Source organism: Pelophylax lessonae (genome assembly GCF_965119305.1).
Source record: "Pelophylax lessonae genome assembly, chromosome: 11".
In the NCBI taxonomy this organism is placed as follows: Eukaryota; Metazoa; Chordata; class Amphibia; order Anura; family Ranidae; genus Pelophylax; species Pelophylax lessonae.
This window is the reverse complement of record NC_138778.1, coordinates 119075182-119094836: the sequence shown is the minus strand read 5'-3', so window position 1 is coordinate 119094836 and position 19655 is coordinate 119075182. Positions and strand designations below refer to the sequence as shown.

At 43.7% G+C, this 19655-nt stretch overlaps 1 protein-coding gene across 1 annotated transcript in view; it reads right to left on the bottom strand.

Moving 5' to 3' along the window:
• Nucleotides 1–19655, bottom strand: part of DHX58 (DExH-box helicase 58) — a 112061-nt gene that overhangs the window by 89158 nt on the left and 3248 nt on the right. Inside the window, exons 2-3 of the mRNA XM_082271563.1 lie at nucleotides 13082–13286; nucleotides 7092–7282 (exon numbers count right to left, since the gene is read on the bottom strand). Of these exons, the coding sequence (XP_082127689.1) occupies nucleotides 7092–7282; nucleotides 13082–13286 (396 nt within the window). The remainder of the gene's footprint in view (nucleotides 1–7091; nucleotides 7283–13081; nucleotides 13287–19655) is intronic.

Below are 19655 nucleotides of genomic sequence, written 5' to 3'. Positions count from 1 at the left end.
TGGCAGATGGCATCGAAATGACCCAGCGCGTTTGTTCCTTTCTTTATCGTCGAGTGCTTGGTAAATCGTTATGCAAAAGAGCGGGCCACTTGTACTTTTCAGTACAAGCCTATTTATTGTCCACGACATATGGCGAGCTTGGTAGGCCTAACAGTTCCTAGCGTTCTCAGCGGAAAACAGGAGGGAAGTGAGTCCAGTTTTGTTACAACAAAGGCGCCGTGTGGTAAGACATTTCATTTCAGTTTTTGAAAATTTGTTGTTGTTCTAAACCAAGGCTTACTTTCTTTGTCCGCTGTGGAAGCTAGAAACAAAAGCTTAGCAAAAGAACCTTTTCATTTGCAGCGTTCGCTCTTTTATATAACAATGGGGTTATTTCTATTAATATTTGTGGCTAGGGATCAGGTCTGTTAGTTTCTCAGTTAATACATCCTGGGGTTGTGATATATGTGTTAAATATTGCCTTGTAACATCTGTTGTAATATCAGCTTTGTTCGATGAGATAACAATATATTCCGCAGATTGTTTGGTGTGTGTGCTGGATTGGTTTTTGGCGGGAACTCGTTTATTAGTGAAACTGGTTTTTGCTTTGGACTCTGATGTTTGAATTGAGCATAGAGCAGACGGTTTTGGACTGAGTTTCTGTTTTTAAGTAGCAGATTGTATTGTGCAGCCCCAAAACCAGCATTTCCACCAGGATAGCTATTGTCTCTGAATACAGCTGTAAAACCTGTTTTTCCTGTCTTTTGTTGTTGTGTACAAAGAAGCACATGGTTGCTCAAACTCTTTGTTTTGTGCAACTCTTTTGTGTGGGCCATGTGCTCGGATGGCAGCCATTTTATGATGTCATTTCCTTTGTGTGGACCATGTGCTTGGCAGCCATTTTGTTAAATGGAGTTGAGACTCATGTGGCTGAAATGCTATTTTGAGCTTTAAAACATTTTTCTCTTTTTTGGTAGTTTTAAATGGCAACTTTGTGATGTTATTTTTGCGCTGTATTTCAGTTTAAAAGTAATGTTTTTTTTTTTTCATTTTAATTGAAATCTGGCATCTAGGCAGTTGTTTTTCTAGCTAGCTTTGTTCATCTTTTTGTTCATATTTAGCACAGATATATATATATATATATCCAACCCATCAGTTTTTGTTTTTGTCTGTTTTTCAGGGGTAACTATTTTTTTGTTTTGTAAGTTTTTGGTTAAGCTGTTTTTATGGTGTATTTTGTCTCATTTTTGTTGTAACTAAGTTTTTTTCCAATGATAAGAGTACATTGTGGAGTGACTGATATTGAATTCAGTTTTCAGGGTTGTTTTGTACTGAGCGGTGGTTTCTCACAGAGGTAGTTTTCGGTACTGCAGGTTGGATTTTAGGTAGAGAGGTTATATCTTCCAGTGTGCAATCAGTAACCGGCATCTTGATTTAAATTTTCAATGCAACATCAAGGAATAGACTGAAGTCAAGGTTTGTATAGGGTGGACTTTCATTGTACTTTCGGGGGTTGTTTGGCTGCACGGGTTAGGTCGAAACGAACGTGTGTACTTTGAGCCGTCTACGTGAAACGGGTGATTGCGACACGCTTGTTTCAGCCTTCAACGTGTGAGGAGTAGATACCGAAACCCGCCCCACATTAGGCCGTGTAAACAAAAACGGAAGTTGGGGAACGTGTGGGGGTTGATGAGCTGTATAGCCGTACGAAGCCACCGGGTTGACGTCTTCTAGCTGACCGGCGCGGGAGTCCGGAAGTAGGCCAACACTGTCAAAGTTGGCACCTGACAGCGTTGCTCATAAACCAGGTGCAAAGAAAGCGATTCGAATCGTCATGGTTAATGGTTTATCCATGCAATGGGGGGTAACACAGGTCCCCCAGGCTAGCCAAACAGTTTCACGGTACATGAAGTCTGAGTTTGGGGCTCGGGCCATGAGACCCCTCAGGAAGGGGAATAACCAAGGGAAACAGTTGGTAGATCCCTTTTGGAAGGTGTTTTTGATGTCTGGAGATGGGAGGAGTTCGTTATTGAATTCAGAACTAGGCTCCAGGCGACAGAGATGCAAAGTGTAGCACAATTGTGGCTTCAGAGATCTATTATGGTCAATCAGCAAGGCGTGCATGAGGCGGGTTCAGTCCGGAAGAACCACATTATGTACACTTGGCCTGATGAGATAGCCGAGTCCAGCGATCTGGTGAGAGAAGTGGAGGAAGCTCTTCCTGGGCTAACTTTAATAAGACGAGCCAGATCCGCTGACCCTGAACCTGTCACTGTCTCTGCACTTTAATCTCCGTTTTCTTCAGTTCACGGTGCAGACTTTGGTACTGGTAATGCCCTCCCACCTCACAGTGTCTCTATCTCTCAACAGCCTGTCATAACAGCTGAACCCTTTCCTTCTAACTCTTTGGCAAACTAGAAGTTCTTTTAACAGGTCTGCTATGGATGTGGAAAGTCAGGGTACATCAGGCATAATTGTCCTACCAACCCGGCTGGTCCGTGGGGTAAGTGGCAATTTATTCCGGAGGATCCGGAAAATTCAAGGTAGGTGTGGTCAGAAACGACTATGACTTATCATAAGGCATTGATAAACCGGTGTCAGCTCACATCCTAGAGGATTTAAAATATCCCCTCCCTTGCCTCGCTGACACTGATGCAGCCAACACGGTTTTAAGATCTCAAAAACCTAGAGGCAAGGTTCCCCTTCCAGGGAAGACAACTCCCACTGTAGGTCTCACAGGCCAGACAGTGTCAGTGACTGAACCTCTCCATTGCAGGCTAGGCCAGCTTTGCAAGGAGAAGCTTGTTTTTTTTTTAGGTCATTGCATTTCTCTAGGTACCCAACATCTAACCACTCAGAGAATACAGACATTGAAGGACCCCCAAAGTCCTCGTAACCTTAAACGATGCACTATTTTGGAACCCTGCGTCTCTTCTTCCTGTTAAGGATGAAGAGAAGGGGGGAGAAGGCCGTGCAGAAAAATGGTAATTTTCAAAACTTTATCTCGCTCTCTTTCTTTCTCCTTTTCTCTCTCTCTCTCTCTCATCAATTTCCAACTTTAGTAGGGACAACATGATTGTCTTTCTTTGATGGAGTGGCAATCAGCGGCTGTCAGTCCAGTGAATGAGACCCCCATTCCAGTTGCTAACCTTTTTGTCGATGGTTCCAGGTACTACACCCCAGATGGTAAGACATAGAGATCAGGGGATCAATTTCTATACAGATTCGAGATACGCTTTTTGGACTAGCACATGATTGTGGTCCTGTCTGGAAGGCAAGAGGGTTCTTGACTAGTTTGGGGAGGTCGGTGAAACGTGCGGGGTTAATAGAGCTGTTCATTGCCTTTTGCTTGCCACACGTGATAACCATTCTGAAGGGAAAGGCTCATACTACTGAGACGACTATGGAAGCCAATGGAAATGCCTTGGCAGATAGAGCTGCTAAGGAAGGTGCTCTGAGCCCTGTGACAGAGACCCTGATGCTAGCCATCCCCTCTGAAGAAGCTGCAGTCCCAAGCGGAAGTGCAGGAGAAGAGGAGATGGATGGTTTTGGGGACTACACAGGGTCCAGATGACATCTGGGGTCTTGATGGTAGATGGTGTTTACCCAGATCCCTTTTTCCAGTGACGGCCCACTCGACTCATTACCTTGGGCACCAGTCAAAGATGGTTATGTGTGCATAGGTGGAGGAGCATTGGATTGGCCCTGGCTTTACTACCGCAGCCGAGAAGGCACCCACCCAAACCGGAATATCCCTTTTAGCGCATTCAGATAGACTATATCACTTTGCCGGGGAACGAGCGTGTCTTGGTCTGTCCGGATATGTTTTCTGGGTGTCCAGAGGCTTGGTCCGTGCACAATGCCATTGCCACTGCCACCACGAAAAAGATCCTGTCTGAGATAGTTTGTCGCAAGTGGGCTGCCTGGAACGATCGAGTCAGATCGCGGATCACACTTCACTGGTCAGATCTTTTTAGAGGTATGTACGGCGCTTCAGGGATTAGCGGTAAGGTTGAACGGCTGAATAGAAAGAGCCACGGCTCGAATGTTTTCTCATTACTCTTTACCCCAACAGGAATGCCCCATGGGTTATCACCCTACAAAGTTTTGTTTGGGAGTCAACCAGAGCCTGGATTGTGCTTTCCTCAGCAGCTGTCATTTTTACATTCTCAGCTGACGGGGTGGGTGCAGTCCTGGCAACGGGAGCTCCAAAAGGTCCATCATAGGGTTCGGGAGTCTCTCCCGGACCCTGACACGATAACCGGTGTACATTCTGTCCAAGCAGGTGACTGAGTAAACGTCAAGGGACGGGATTGGAGCGGAGGAATTACCAGGTTCAGCTGACAACGCTGACTTCCTTGAGGTTCTGGATCCATGCCAAACACTGCAAAAAGCTGCTCAACTCCATCCAAGAATGATAATGAGGAGTATCGTTTTTTATTTACATATTTAGCAAGTGTGTTTTAGCAAGGGTAATGCATTTTCAGCTGGCCAAGACGGCAAACAGGTCTAATGGCTGGGTGTGCTCCGGGCTCCCACCTAGCTATTACACCCCAGCAATGGCAGACGTTCGTATCATCATGAAGACAACCAAGAGACACTTGTGCACAGAATTTAATGACACATTCCTAGAGGGTAACATCAGTTATAGTTTTAATGTTAGCTCTGGCTCCTGTTCTTTTCTGGTCAATACAATTTGGGTATCGGGACAATCAGGTAGTCCACGGCTGGGCTTTAATTTTAGTTTTGGCACTGGAACTAGATTTGTAGGATCTACAACCTGTAAGACAGGTATAGCAGTTATCTCACCAATGAAACTCCGGGTGTTTTTAGTGTAGGAGAAAATGGTACTAGATTTTCTGTTAGCTTCCAAGGGGGGTTTCTGTAGGGGAAGACTGCTGTTCCAGTATAGCAAACACCAGTGATAAGGTCCAAGCCCATATGGATAAAGTAACTTCATTGCAAGGCAGAACCAGAGCTATAGCTAACGAGGGTTGGAAACCTTTTAATGCTTTGGGAGGTTCTGGGGATTTTTTTGTTCTCCATTGGATCTTGGTTGAAGGAAATAGAAGTATATATACTTATGTTGTTCTTGTTTCTATTCCTCCTATATGGTCCTGTTTTCTGGTCAACCGAGTCACCAAAGATCGAGCAGATGACCTCGTCCTGATTGCTGAGACAAGACGCCCCAAGATTCCGCCCCTGCATCCGACGCCAAGGACTTCAGCCTGACCGCTGGTCAACGCATCCCATCGTCTCATGCCCTCCCTCTGAACGGAACCCAAGTGTTGTTTCCTTTCGATGGATTGTTTTTACCCGTTATCTTTTTCTTTTTATAAACTTTTTGAAATGGATTGTTTTTATCGTGAGAAGAACTGTTCTGTTTTTTTGGAAGAAGAAGAAGATTCATCAAGGGACACATGGGAGCATATGACAAAGAGGAGGGACTGTTGTGGAAATTTTGATTTTAGTTTAAATAGTCATTATGTCTCCCAGTGTCGGTTTTACCAATAATCGATATTCACAGTGATTATTGCTTTAACTGTCATTGAAAGACTTGTTAGTGATAAGATGGCTGCCATTTCTGTTCTTCTCTGCACATGGCTGTGTTTGTACATAAGCCCTGCCCATTGTACTTTGTGATTGGTGGTTGTGAAGCCACTCCCTGTAACTTCCTTTTGTCCACTTGATGTAAATAAACCTGCTCTGCCCTGCCCTCACACAGAACACATCAGAACTCAGAAGGAGGCACACACACACACTCACACTCTCACACACACACCCACACACCCACACACCCACACACCCACACACAGACACAAGCTCACATAACAGCTCACATAACAGCAGCTAACACATCATTCATCCATGAAGAGACACATAAACTCTCACACACAAACACTTACTCATACACATACACACACATACATATCCAATGGAGAGAGACCTGGCAGATGGCATCGAAATGACCCAGCGCGTTTGTTCCTTTCTTTATCGTCGAGTGCTTGGTAAATCGTTATGCAAAAGAGCGGGCCACTTGTACTTTTCAGTACAAGCCTATTTATTTTCCACGACACAGGGCAGAGGACTGAGATTTGCATGGCATAGGGCACGAGTAAGCAGGGCAGAGGACTAGGGTCAGCAGGGCAGGGCTCAGCAGGGCAGAATACAGAGTACTGGGGTCAGAAAGGCATAGGACGAGCATCCGCAGGGCAGATGGTGGGGGTCAGCAGGGCAGAGGATGTATGTCAGTAGGGCAAAGGATAGGCATCAGTGGAGCAGAAGACGGTGTCAGCGGGGCAGAGGATGGGTGTTAGCAAGGCAGAAGATGGGTGTGTCAGCATGGTGGAGGGTGTCAGCAGGGCAGAATGGGGGGTATCAGCTAGGCAGAGGATGGTGTAATTGCTGACAGGAGACGCTCAGCTGCTCATCCTGTGGCAAGGCTGACTGTAGTCCAAAGATGGGAGGAAGAGCTTACCAAGGGACAACATCCATGGGGGGGAGGGGAGAGGGGGTGGCATGGTGCACCACCCCTAGGTCTGGCCACCCGCTGCTTTAATTTTGGCTTTATGTAAGCCAAATGACATGGACAGGAATGGAGACAGACAGCCAATGAGGTGATCCCAGCCGTGCTCCCTCTTGTGTATCCAGCTGTAACTGCCACCCGCCTTTGCTGATGCGTGGGAGGTGGGTTTCCCAGGCATTCCTCGTGTGCCAGCATAAATGTGGCTGTGTGCCATATCTGGCACGTTTTCCGGGGGTTTCCGACCCCTGCCCTAGAACAGGACTACAATAACCTCCACCCTTTTCTATAACAGATGGGGAGGGGGGTTCTTTAGTTCTCAGGAACAGTGGGAACAATGTAACTGTTATAGTGCAGCACAGGCAGGGAGTTCAGACAGTAATCAGCTGAACAGATCTCTGGAAGGATCAGCGGGGTTTTTTTGCACTTAATAAGCAAATATAACAAAACACTTTCAATTGTATATTTAATAGACAAAAAAGGACCAAATATGAGAAGTTATTGTAAAGGTTAACTTAATAAAATCAAAATGTTTGTATATAAAACTACTGGCTAGGCTAGTGTGCTGATGTTTTCTTCTGTATCTCACCTGTAAAATGTGATCCACAGCATCCTCAAAGCTGCTAGCTCCACCAGTCCCAGGGGATGCAGTAAGTCCCAGGATTTGTGGGAGATTCCTTTCATGTTTCAGCTTTTTCTGAAGATAGATCTGCATCACCTTATTATAAATGCCATCTTTGTGAGTGTGGTGGCACTCGTCTATTATTAAGAGCGTGAAAGCTGAAAAAACAGTAATAGTTGTCAATTTCCCTTCTCTATGAAGAATCAAATTATATAAGTGATACTATATCATGTGCTACCCATTAAAATGGGAATACAAAGTATATCAATAGTGTATCTCCTAATAATGTGTATGTAGGAAAACATTTATTATCTGACTAGCAGTTTGTTGGCAATATGGCATTTACAGTATATGGACATGTGATATGTTTTTCACATTTACCATGTTTGGGCGTTATATTTATGGTATTTACATTCATTGTTAGGTCAATGGTGTCACAAGCATCCCTACCCTTTTGAGTACGTTGCTTGCAAGGCAGGGAATCCCCCACAGCTCATTGGCCCAGCAATGACAGGTAACTTATTGGTTTGGAAAAAGTAGGGTTCCGACAACACACCCAAGTTTATCATTAGTCCGGACAGTGGGTTGAATGAAAAAAAAGTGCAGACTCCCCCATCCACATGTTCCAATACTATTGTATTCTGACAACAGGAAGCCTTTTCCACCATGAAAATTCAATGATCGGTGTTGCTGGCTATAGCTGGCAGCACTGATCGTTCGGAAAATAACTCAGGTTTGGTTGTACAGAAGGCGATCGACAGATGGACTTTTGTACAACCAGGGTGTCCATACATGGACTGAAATTTAGCTGTCCCTGCTGAACCGAACAAATTTCAATCCATATATGGGTGGCTTAAAACTTTAAATGTGTGTGTGAATAAAGCAGGCACACCCACCCATTCAGTCTGTTTGAGTAGAATAGAGGAAATTGGTGCAATAGTCTGTCCATATAACAGAACCGGGGAAGAAAGTGAAAAGATGATCGTTAAAATCCTTTCCATGTACTATACATAACGTAAGGAAGATCCTTTTTTTTTCTTTAAACCTTGTTTATGCAAGTGACTGGTGGGTTGGTTGGTAAAATAAGGCAGTTGAGCTGTGGGCTTACCACCCTACAATTGCTTACCTAAAAGATAACATGCAACTGATTGGGGTCTCACACATATTGCGGCCCTACTGCTTTAGCTTTACCCCATGTCGCATTCTGAGGGCAGTACCAGCACCACCAAATGTGTCTCATTCAAAGGATCTGGACCATGATTTAACTGCAATCCAAACATGTTGTTCAGGGGTTGCAGCATTTACATTCTGCTGTAACAAAAAAAGTGGGCATTTAGGAAACAGCAGTATCTCCTTCTGAATGCCTGCTGGTTGCAGCTCTTTAGACTTTAAGTTGCCACTTAAGCCATGTACACACAGGCTGAATGTCGGGGGACCGCTACCTATCAGATTCGGCAACTGGAAGTGACGCTCGGACTAGAACAACTTACTGCCCATGCGTCATGCGTTCCAACATGGCTGCTATGCATTTCAATAGGTTTACTAATGGGACAGAACAAGAAGCAGCGGCGGACATCTTCTTACACCCACGCAAGTCTTGAATTTTACATTTATTTTTCACCTTATAGACTGAATAACAGTATTACATTTCTTTTATTATTGTAATGTAGTAAATATAGCGAGAAATCTGCAGGTAGAAGGTGGCGACGGCCATCTTGGTACACCATTCACTGCTTAGCGACAAACTGATTATATAGTGAAATAGACTATTTCACTCGGTCGCGGTGAAATAGTCTATTTCAGTATACAAGGTGAGTTTACTGGTAAAATAAATGTAAGATGTAAGACTTGCGTAGGTGTAAGAAAATAGGAAACACATATTGGAACACATAGCAGCCATGTTGGGGCATGAGCAGTAAGTTGTTCTAGTCCGAACATCACTTCCGGTTGCAGAACCTGATAGGTAGCGGTATTCTGATAGAACTCCGGTTCAAAAGGTCTCAGCCCGTGTGTATGTCGGTCTGTATCGAAGTGCATTATGGAAAACCAGCAACTGACATAGAGCGCTGATCGAAGTATTGAGGTGGCGGGGGGCTGTTTCTTGTCAGAACACGACAGCTCAGCAGGGGAGTTCGCTGTACTAATGTCAGATGGTTAGTACAGCGGCTCCGACCGGAGCCACTGGGTTGTATGGAAAAATTCTTATAGTTTGTACCAGGCTTTAGATGGATGTATAAGTTCAAATGAGATTTATCTAAGACTACGCTGTCTACTCTGCTAAAGAGAGATAGAACAAAAATGTATCTTCTGGCAGGATCATTCGGTAATAAAACTAAAGCCCCGTACACACGATCAGATTATTGAACGATCTGTCGTCCGTTTTTTGTTGCATGCTAGTCTCATGTTGAAAGTGAAGAGGTTATTTTCATACGAAATTTCCCGTATGACAGAATTCTACTTCAGAAGTGATGTCATGTGTTGGATTGTTTTGTATGTGTTCTTTCGTCTCTGAGCATGCCTAGTCTTGCTCTTACGATTTTTTTCGGACGAAAACTGTACTAATTGAATGAAAATCGGACGTTGTGTTGATGTATGATAAAAATGTTATAGCCTGCACATCCAGTTTTTGTCATCCGAAAATTCGTAATCGGCTGTCGAAAGCACCATACTAACAATCCGAAAATCGGCAGATCACTCGTTGGATGAAATTTCCCTTCAGATTTTCGTATCGTGTGTACGGGCCTTAAGGTGAGCTGTGAGCTAGATAGGGGCAGACCAGTGGATGTGGTGTACCTAGATTTTGCTAAGGCGTTTGATACAGTTCCCCATAAGCGCTTAATTTATAAAATAAGGTCTGCAGGTATCGACAGCAGGGTTTGCTCTTGGATACGGAACTGGCTAAAAGGGCGTATCCAAAGGGTGGTAATAAACAGCGCATACTCAGACTGGTCTGAGGTAGTAAGCGGGGTCCCCAAGGCTCAGTCCTAGGACCAACCTTGTTCAATTTATTCATAAACAGCATTGAGGATGGGATCAGTAGTTCAATATCAGTTTTTGCAGATGACACAAAATTAGGCAGGACAATAACAGCACAGCATGAAGCAGATATCCTACAGAATGACCTGGACAAAATAACGGAGTGGGCAAAGACATGGCAAATGAGGTTTAACGTGGAGAAATGTAAGGTTTTACACTTGGGGACTAGAAACATAAAAGCACAATACACGTTAGGAGGGGAACCCTTGGGAGAATCAAAAATGGAGAAGGATCTGGGAGTCTTGGTTGATGATAGACTAGGCAACAGCATGCAATGTCAAGCGGCAGCTGCCAAGGCTAGCAGAATATTAGCATGCATAAAGAAAGGGATGTATTCCAGAGATAAAACTATAATCCTTCCACTTTATAAAACTCTGGTCCGACCTCATCTGGAGTATTCGGTCCAGTTCTGGTCACCAGTCCTCAGAAGGGATGTGTTGGAGCTGGAGAGAGTCCAGAGAAGGGCAACTAAACTAATTAGGGGATTGGAGGACCTTGATTATGAGGAGCGTCTGCAATCGCTTGATTTATTCTCCCTGGAGAAGAGACGCCTGAGGGGGGACATGATAGCAATTTTTAAATATCTAAATAGGGATCTAGGCTTAGAAAAAAAGCTGTTCAGTCGAAGGGATTGCATGAGAACTCGGGGGCATACAATGCGATTAGAGGAGAAGCGTTTTAACCTCAGGCAACGTGGGGGGTTCTTTACTGTTAGGGCTACAAGATTGTGGAATTCTCTACCACATGAGGTGGTTTCTGCGGGTAGTATGGTGGCTTTCAAAAGACTCTTAGACGTACATCTCAAGGATCAGAACATTCAGGGGTATGCAAGATGATTACAGCCACACACATCTACACAGGTTGAACTGGATGGACTTTTGTCTTTATTCAACCTCACCAACTATGTAACTATGTAACTATGTAAGATGGAGGATGGGACTCAGAAGGACTAGGGATGATCCAACTTTTGAAAAGTTGGGTTCGACCAGAACATCCGAATTTCCCGAAAGTTTGGCTCGTATTCCAGAACCCCATTGAAATCAATGGGACCCGAACTTCGGGAATCAAAAAACACCATTTTGAAGCCCTAAAACCCAATAAATGCCCCTAAAAAGTGCCTAGGGTTCTGGGTCATGCCCCAGGGACTATGAATCAGGCAAAAAAAATTCTTAAAAATTGTCGTTTTTGATAGAGAGCCAATTATTGAAAAAATTATTGAAAAAAAAAAAGAGATTTCTTTGAATATAGTGTGTGGGGGGTCTAAAAAGTGTACCTGTGAAGTTTCAGCTCTGTAGCATGCCCAGAACCAGAAATAAAAACAGATTCTTTTTCTTAGAATTTCAGTATCGCAGGGATGGTGTTACCCTCCTTTCACACCTGGGCGTTTTTGTTTCAGGCGTTTTTCAGGCGTTTTATGAAGGCGTTTGGAGGCAGGCATGACATCTGAACTTCTAAGTAGGGGTATATATATATATATATATATATATATTTATATATATATATATGTGTGTGTGTGTGTATGTATATATATATATATATATATATATATATATATATATATGTATGTATATATATAAAAATATATGTGTGTATATATATATATATATATATATATATATATATATATATATGTGTGTGTGTATATATACATATATATATATACACACACATATATATATATATATATATATATATATATATATATATATGTATACCCCTAACCCAAAATCTGCATAGTGGGGTCACCCTGACATGGCAGAGTGGGGTCACCCTGACATGGCAGAGTCAGCTAAACTACACTATGGTCACCCTGACATGGCAGAGTTCGGTCACCCTGGTATGGCAGGCAGAGTCAGCTAAACTACACTATGGTCACCCTGACATGGCAGAGTTCGGTCACCCTGGTATGGCAGGCAGAGTCAGCTAAACTACATTACGGTCACCCTGACATGGCAGAGTTCGGTCACCCTGGTATGGCAGGTAGAGTCAGCTAAACTACACTACGGTCACCCTGACATGGCAGAGTTCGGTCACCCTGGTATGGCAGGCAGAGTCAGCTAAACTACACTACGGTCACCCTGACATGGCAGAGTTTGGTCACCCTGGTATGGCAGAGTCAGCTAAACTACACTACAGTCACCCTGACATGGCAGAGTTCGGTCACCCTGGTATGGCAGAGTCAGCTAAACTACACTACAGTCACCCTGACATGGCAGAGTTCGGTCACCCAGGCATGGCAGAGTCAGATCACCCTAAACTCCGGTCACCCTGACACTTAAAAATATCCCTACAAAAACTAGATTATTGAATCTAACTATAGTGGTATATAGTACCCTAACTACACTGCATATCCCTTTCCTCACACTAAAAGAACAGCTCCATACAGCAGAAGATAATTGCAAAATGACACTGGAGCTTTACAAGCAGCAGGAGAAACACAAATGCTTCCACTCTCTTCAAAAGCCTCTGTATTACAGTGCTAGAGGTTAGGCGGGGCTATATTATATACTGGGGGGCTTATTCACTCCTGACTGGCCTCTGGACCCCGTAGTCACTCCAATCATGTTCCTAGCAGACTCCTGCCCTCTTTATTGGCTTTTACTGATGTTTCTGGGCCAATCACGGGCTTTTAAAGCCCACTTCCTGACCCATTGCATTTTGGGCAGTTCTGGTGACCGAATTTCGAACTTTTACCGTAAAAAAGTTCGGAATTCGGCCGAATTTCAAACACCCAATGTTTGGGTTGAACCAATGGTCGACCCGAACCGTTCGATCATCCCTAAGAAAAGACTGCTGTGGTAATGACAGACTGCATTTTACAAAATATATACAGTATTTGATCTGCTCATGTATTTTCTTTTAATAAATGTTTTGCCATATTATGTACCGGCCCTGTAGTTTATCTTCAAAAATCTTCTTACCTGTTATTTCCACGTGCTTTTCTTCAATTGGGCTCTGGAGAGAGTTGTATAGGATTTGAGCAGTACAGATGACAATATCATTTTTTTTTACAAAATCTGCAAAGAAGCCCTTCTCATCTGTATCACCACTTATGGGAACAATTTTGTATTTGTCCTTAAGGTGCGGCTGAAACTCCTTGCTGTAATGCTGTTGTACAAGATGCACCTAGCAGATTTGAGGGGAAAAGTGACCATTAGAATCACCAAGATATATTCATCTGTGAATTCAGTCTCTCATTTACAGGCTAATATGGGAGTCAGCAACCTGTAGATGCTGATCTACCAGTAGATTGTGGCAAGGTGACTGGTAGATCGTGGTCAGCCACCTTGCCGCAATCTACTGGTAGATCGTGGTCTGGGCTTGCTGACCCGTCATCCTAGAGCATCAGAGTGCAATGCAGAGGGACTACTTGTAAAGTTGGAACTGTAGTAGGGAGCAAGAGCCAATTCATCCTCTTTAGTCCTGGCTCCTGTCCCATGCGGAGTGATATCAACTGCACTCCACATCTTATCCCGGAAAGTGGTCTCCAGAGTGGTGCCAGCAGCAGGAAAGAAGAAATCTTCAGGTCAGTAGGGCTGCTTTCACACTGATGCCCTTCAGTTTACCCACACCTCGGGTGCAGCGCAGTGTACCTGCAGCTATATCCCGTGTGTTTGGTGACTGGCTGGGAGGAGAATCAGTGTGATAATAGCGAATATTAATTCGCTATTGTTACACAACTGGGTTGGGCTCAGTGTGCAGTGCTCTGCGCCCCGAGCCCACCCTTTTTTGAAGCCTATTAGAGCATCTGGCTCTAATCACATGCTTGAAAAAAAAAAAAAAACCCATTGGAATCCATGTGTCCGGCACCCTGCGTGTAGATTAGGGGGCCGGACGCATGGATAGGGTGGGCGGCGCCTCTGCACCCCCAATGCATGGGCCGCCACTGGTACCTAGACTTGTTATAGGCTTGCTTATGGGTACAAACAGTACAACCTCTTTAAGATTGCCTGTCCCTGGGCAAATGTCATGACAGAGCTCTGGGAGGGGGGGACAGGGGGAGCTAAGTTACTGAGAGAAATACTTGATTCATTTCACTGCTTCTGCTGTGAACTATGAGAATGAATTGCTTCACAGTACATGCAGCTACAGAGCTTAGAGAGGGTTTTTAAAGCTCATGTACTGCTTGTCATGAAAGTGTAAATACTTAATTGTCCACAGCCACACCATGTCCACTAGGACTGCACGATATTGGGAAAAAAAGAACATTGCGATATTTCGTTTTCAACGATATATATCGCGATATTTCTCTGGGTGGAATGCAGAAGACGGATTAGGCAGAGTCGGGACTCACAGTTGTGGTAGGAGGTAGAAGAACACAGCCCGACATGACATCTGTCCCACACGTTCCCTCTGCCGCCCTGGAGCGCGGCACAGCGAACCAATCACATGAGTAGCGGCACAGGGAACCAATCAGGTGTGCAGGCACGTGTGATTGGTTAGCTGTGCAGCTGCTCATGGCGCGCTGCTCCCCGCTGAACGTGTGGGATGGCTGCCAGCACTGCGAGTCCTCCCCCCGAGACCCGACTTCTCCCTGCCTCTCTGCCTAATGGTAAATAGCATGTCTTCGGCGATATGTATATCGCCCACGCCCGCAGAACGATAGTCGATATCACATCGACTATCGTTCAGCCCTAATGTCCACCGATCACCCTGAAAGTAGTATTAAATCCAAATGCAAACATGTATTATATTGCAGCCTATCGATTGTTAGATGTGATGTTTTCTTTTTTTAGGCTTTCTGCTTTTATTTTTACCTGGTGATCCTGCCGGTAAGTCTGTTTGTCAACAGAACAAGCTGTCCTGAAGGTGTAGCATTTAGAGGTTTGAGACAAACCATTTACCACTGACTGGTGATTACTTTGTATATGCAAAGACGGTAAGCGCTAGAATTCTGAACAACAAAACTCAAAATCAAATCAATTTAACTGTTTGTGCCACAAAAAATGAATATAAAAATATTTAATATGCAATAGTCCTAACCCCTTCACGTTGACCGTACGCAAATATGCGGCCTCGCCGGACTGAGCTTTTTGCGGTGGGACTGCATATTTGTGTATCTCCATTTTTGCTGAGAGTGCGCCGCACGTTGCGCTCCCAGCTCAGAGACCGGGGTTCCACCATTTGCCCCCCGGGTCTCATTCTAATGATCGGGATCCGGAACGTCCTATTCCAGGTCACCTGATCACTGTGATAGCCTCTGATTGGCTATCACAGTGATCAGTCACTGTGAAGCCTGCCCCTCTGAATGATCGAGACAGAAACATTGCATCTTTCTCTGTCCTTGCAGAGAATGAAAAAAAAAAAAGTGTGTGTGGAAAAAATAAATAAATTAGAAATTAGAAAAAAGAAAAAAACAACAAAACTAGAACAATAGTTGGTGTTTGGGTCAAGGCCAGGGTCAGTATTTTCTGGACAAGATTTTTTTTTTTTTTCTAAATTCGTCTCAGTGTCGGTGTGTTTTAGCCAGGATAAAAAAAAAAAAAAAAAAGCAAAATGAGCACTATTGTTTCTAGGCTGTACTATGGGTACAAAGAACAACTAACATACACATATGTGGTATTGCTACGATCGTCAGGAGCATGAGCATTTATTTTGGATTGTTCTTTGGTAGTAGGTTATGGTAGTAGCAAGAAATATACAGTTACATTTTTTTTTTCTACTATTTTGGGCCAGTTTTTCTTAGGAAAAAAAAAAATCTGGAAATTTCCATTACCATTTACCACCAAATGAAAGCCCAATTTGTCCTGAAAAAAACAAAAAAAACAAAACAAGGTATAATTCACCAGGATGCACAAAGAAGTTGTGATGATTTGTACAGTTTGACTAACACCAGAGCTGCATGATTCTGGAAAAAATGAGAATCACGATTTTTTTTACTTAGAATAAAGATCACGATTCTTGGCGTAACATCATCTTTTACATTATAAAAAAAAATGTGCTAACTTTATTGTTAAGTTTTTTTTTAATTAATTAAAGTGTATTTTTCTCAAAAAAATGTGTTTGAAAGACGCAAATACAGTGTGACATAAAAAAATTGCAACGATCGCCATTTTATTCTCTAGGGTTTCTGCTAAAAATTATATATAATGTTTGGGGGTTCAAAGTAATTTTCTAGCAAAAAATACTGATTTTAACTTGTAAGCAGCAATTGTCAGAAAAAGGCTTAGTCTTTGAGGTTAAACTGCCCTCACTTAAGTGGGGTACACACTAGTAGAAAATCGGCCGAAAATCTTCGTCCAAGGAAAGATCGTACAATTTTCGGTTAGTGTGTACACAACCTTCAGCAGCCGATTCCGACATTCTCAATGAAAAAAAACGGAGTGACAAACTCCAAAATGTTCATCATCCGTCCTCAGCACTACCAAATTTCGTTTAGTGGGTATGCAATAGGTCCGTTAAAAATCGGATACGAAAGACCGCGTATGATCGGAAGTTGCTGACGACCCGGAAGTTTATCAATAAAAAAACAAAATTCGTATCTATATTTGTTGCACTAATATGAACTGAGCTCTCACTCTCTCTCTATCTATCTGTCTATCCACACATACAGTGTACAGGGGATATATAAAGTCTATACACCAATGTGGCCTCAGGGGTCACACGTACACACGTACTTACATCCCACTCTACGATCAAACGCCCCAAGAAAAAAAAAGAGATCGGACAAGAAATTTTGTGTAACATTATGTACTGTCAAATAAAAACGGTTATGACCGCTGATCAAGAGCTAGAAAAATCGGACGATATTTCGTCCGATTTTTGTTCAGTGTGTACGAGCCTTTAGTGCCGGTTCACACTTCCGCATGTGCGGCGATCGCATGTAATATCGGAGCGCACTGCTCCTTCATTACATGCGATCGGATGTGCAGTGCGAATTCAGCCATACACTTTGTACGGCTAAATTCCCACTGCACCCGCACCAAACACGCACATGAGGCATTTTTTCAGCCACATCAGGATCGGATCGCACAGTGGTTCACACTTGTGCGATCCGATCCTGTGTGAACTGTCAGATCGCACTGCGATATGCGATCAAACTGGGGGCGTCGTTAACATTTCATTGACACCCCCTGCGTATCGCATATGGCAGTGTGAACTGCCAGATGTGCGTTTGCGATGCAGGAACAGGCTGAAAATTCGCAGCCTTCCCGCATCGCACAAGTGTGACCCGGCACTTACAGACGGAAGTTCATTCTTTTGATCTAAAAGAACGAAATTATACATTGTAAAGCACTGTGTTTATAGTTATCTAGCAGCCTTAACAATGTTGATAAACATTTGCCGGAGACTCTTTTTTTTTTTTTGATAGCTGCGAGTGAGCAGAATACGGCTCTGTAAGAATCGAGGACATGCAGTTTTAAGATCATGAGGGCGGGTAAATCGAGATCGCGATTTTTTAATGATTAATCGTGCAGTTCTAACACATGTCAAAGTTGCAAAATTGGGCTAAGCCATTCAGAGTTGTTTTACCCTTAGGCGCAAAGGGGTTAAACTTCACTTTAAAGTGCCAGTAAGTGCCAGTTCATATTGGTGCGATGCAGGAACCCTGCAAATCCACTGCGGGTTCCTGCATCGCACCCCACTCGCAGGCAGTTCACACCGCCATATTCGAACTGCTGGGAGTGTCAATACAAGTGCGAACACCCATACGATCCAATTCTGGTGCAGACCAAAAAAAGGGTCCTGTGTGAGTTTGGTCCGAGTGCGATGCAAATTCAGCCATACAATCTGTATAGCTGAATTTGCATCGTACAGACATCGCATGTGATTTGCACAGCTATAAAGTAAACCGGCACTTAAGGTGAAACAGCCTATATAAAAGTGATGCTTCGTGCTCCACGCTCCATGCATCAATAAAGTGCTTCACTGTGCTCCTCTGTAATCCCAATCCTAACTCTTTCCTGAGGACGCTGATGATGGCGAAACATGTTGAGGCGGATTTACGTAAACAACAACGTCACTTCCTGTGACGTCAGTTCAGGTCGGGGTATCACACTCCGCCAGGGGGAGTCACTGCATCAGCGGCTGGCTGAAGCAGTACACTGCTGGATTCTACTGGGTGCTGGTTCTAGGCACCATAACATGTGAGTGCATATGTTTCAGAACTCTCTGTATGCTTATGGGGTTTTATTAATGGAGTTGCGCGATGATCTTGTCTTTTGTGGTTTTCTACCCGGTTTTCACTCATGAAAAGAGGGAGAGGTGGAAACAGGAATCTGGATTTTTAATCAAGTGCTGTCAGACCTACTTTCGCTATGTATCCTAACATCTGGTGAGTCCCGGCTTGGAAAGAGTTAGGATTGGGATCACAGAGGAGCACAGTGAGGCACTTTATTGATGCATGAAGCATCACTTTTAGATAGACTGTCACCTTTATAGACACCTTTAAGTGAAGTTTAGGGACTAATGCACTTTAAATATTTGTATATTCATTTTTTGTGGCACATATAGTTACAATGATCTGATTTTGAGTTTTGTTGTTTAGATATCTAGCATTTACTGTCTTTGCATATAGTTTTGTCACTTTGTGCTTCTCATCACAAATATTGATCTAGCAGCAGAGATATCATACTCATTTCATATTAACAAAATTACATGATTGCGTGATTACAATTGTAAGCTGTAATATTTTACTATTTTGTTTTTTAGTTTAATACCACTTTAAATGACAAAGGGGAAATGTATTTTAAAGGGGTTATAAGGCTTAATTTTTTTCCCCTAAAAATAATAATTATGATATACTTACCTGCTCCTCTTCTGAGGTCCCCTGTTGTTGCTCTTCCATAGCAAGACAGCTGCTATGGGAGAACTCATGCAGGCATGTTCCCAAGCAGGGCTGTGTGCATCTATAGACACACACAGAGCAGCCTGGCACCCTGCTCCCTCCTCACAGGATTTGACTGATAGCAGCAGAAACCAATGACCCTCCCTGCTGCCAAGTCTCCTGTGAGATGAGAGAGAAGGGAGAAGAGCTTCTGCAGACAGGCACATTGCTGAATCGAGAGAGGGCTCAGATAAGCGTTTAACACCTTTCACAGCTAGCAACACAATTGTATACAATTGATGGCATGTGATCTGGTCTGATTGGCCACAGTGATCACATGATGCTGGCAGCGGGCTGGTATAGTGATCAGTCATCGGCTATGTCTGGTGGACGCAGCCGGTGACAGATTGTGCCGCTGTGTGGCCCCTTCTGAGAGGACATTATATGACATCCAGTCAGAAGGAGGAGAAAAGTCCTGCCTGGGAGTCAATCTGCTATAGACTGGACGGGACTTTACTCCTCCTTTCTGACTGGATGTCATATAATGTCCTCTCAGAAGGGGCCGCGCAGTGGCATGATCTGTCACTGGCTGCGTCCACCAAACATAGCCGATGACTGATCACCATATCAGTCCGCTGCCAGCATCATGTGATCACTGTGACCAATCACACCAGATCACATGCCATCCATTGTATACAATTGTGTTGCTAGCTGTGAAAGGTGTTAAA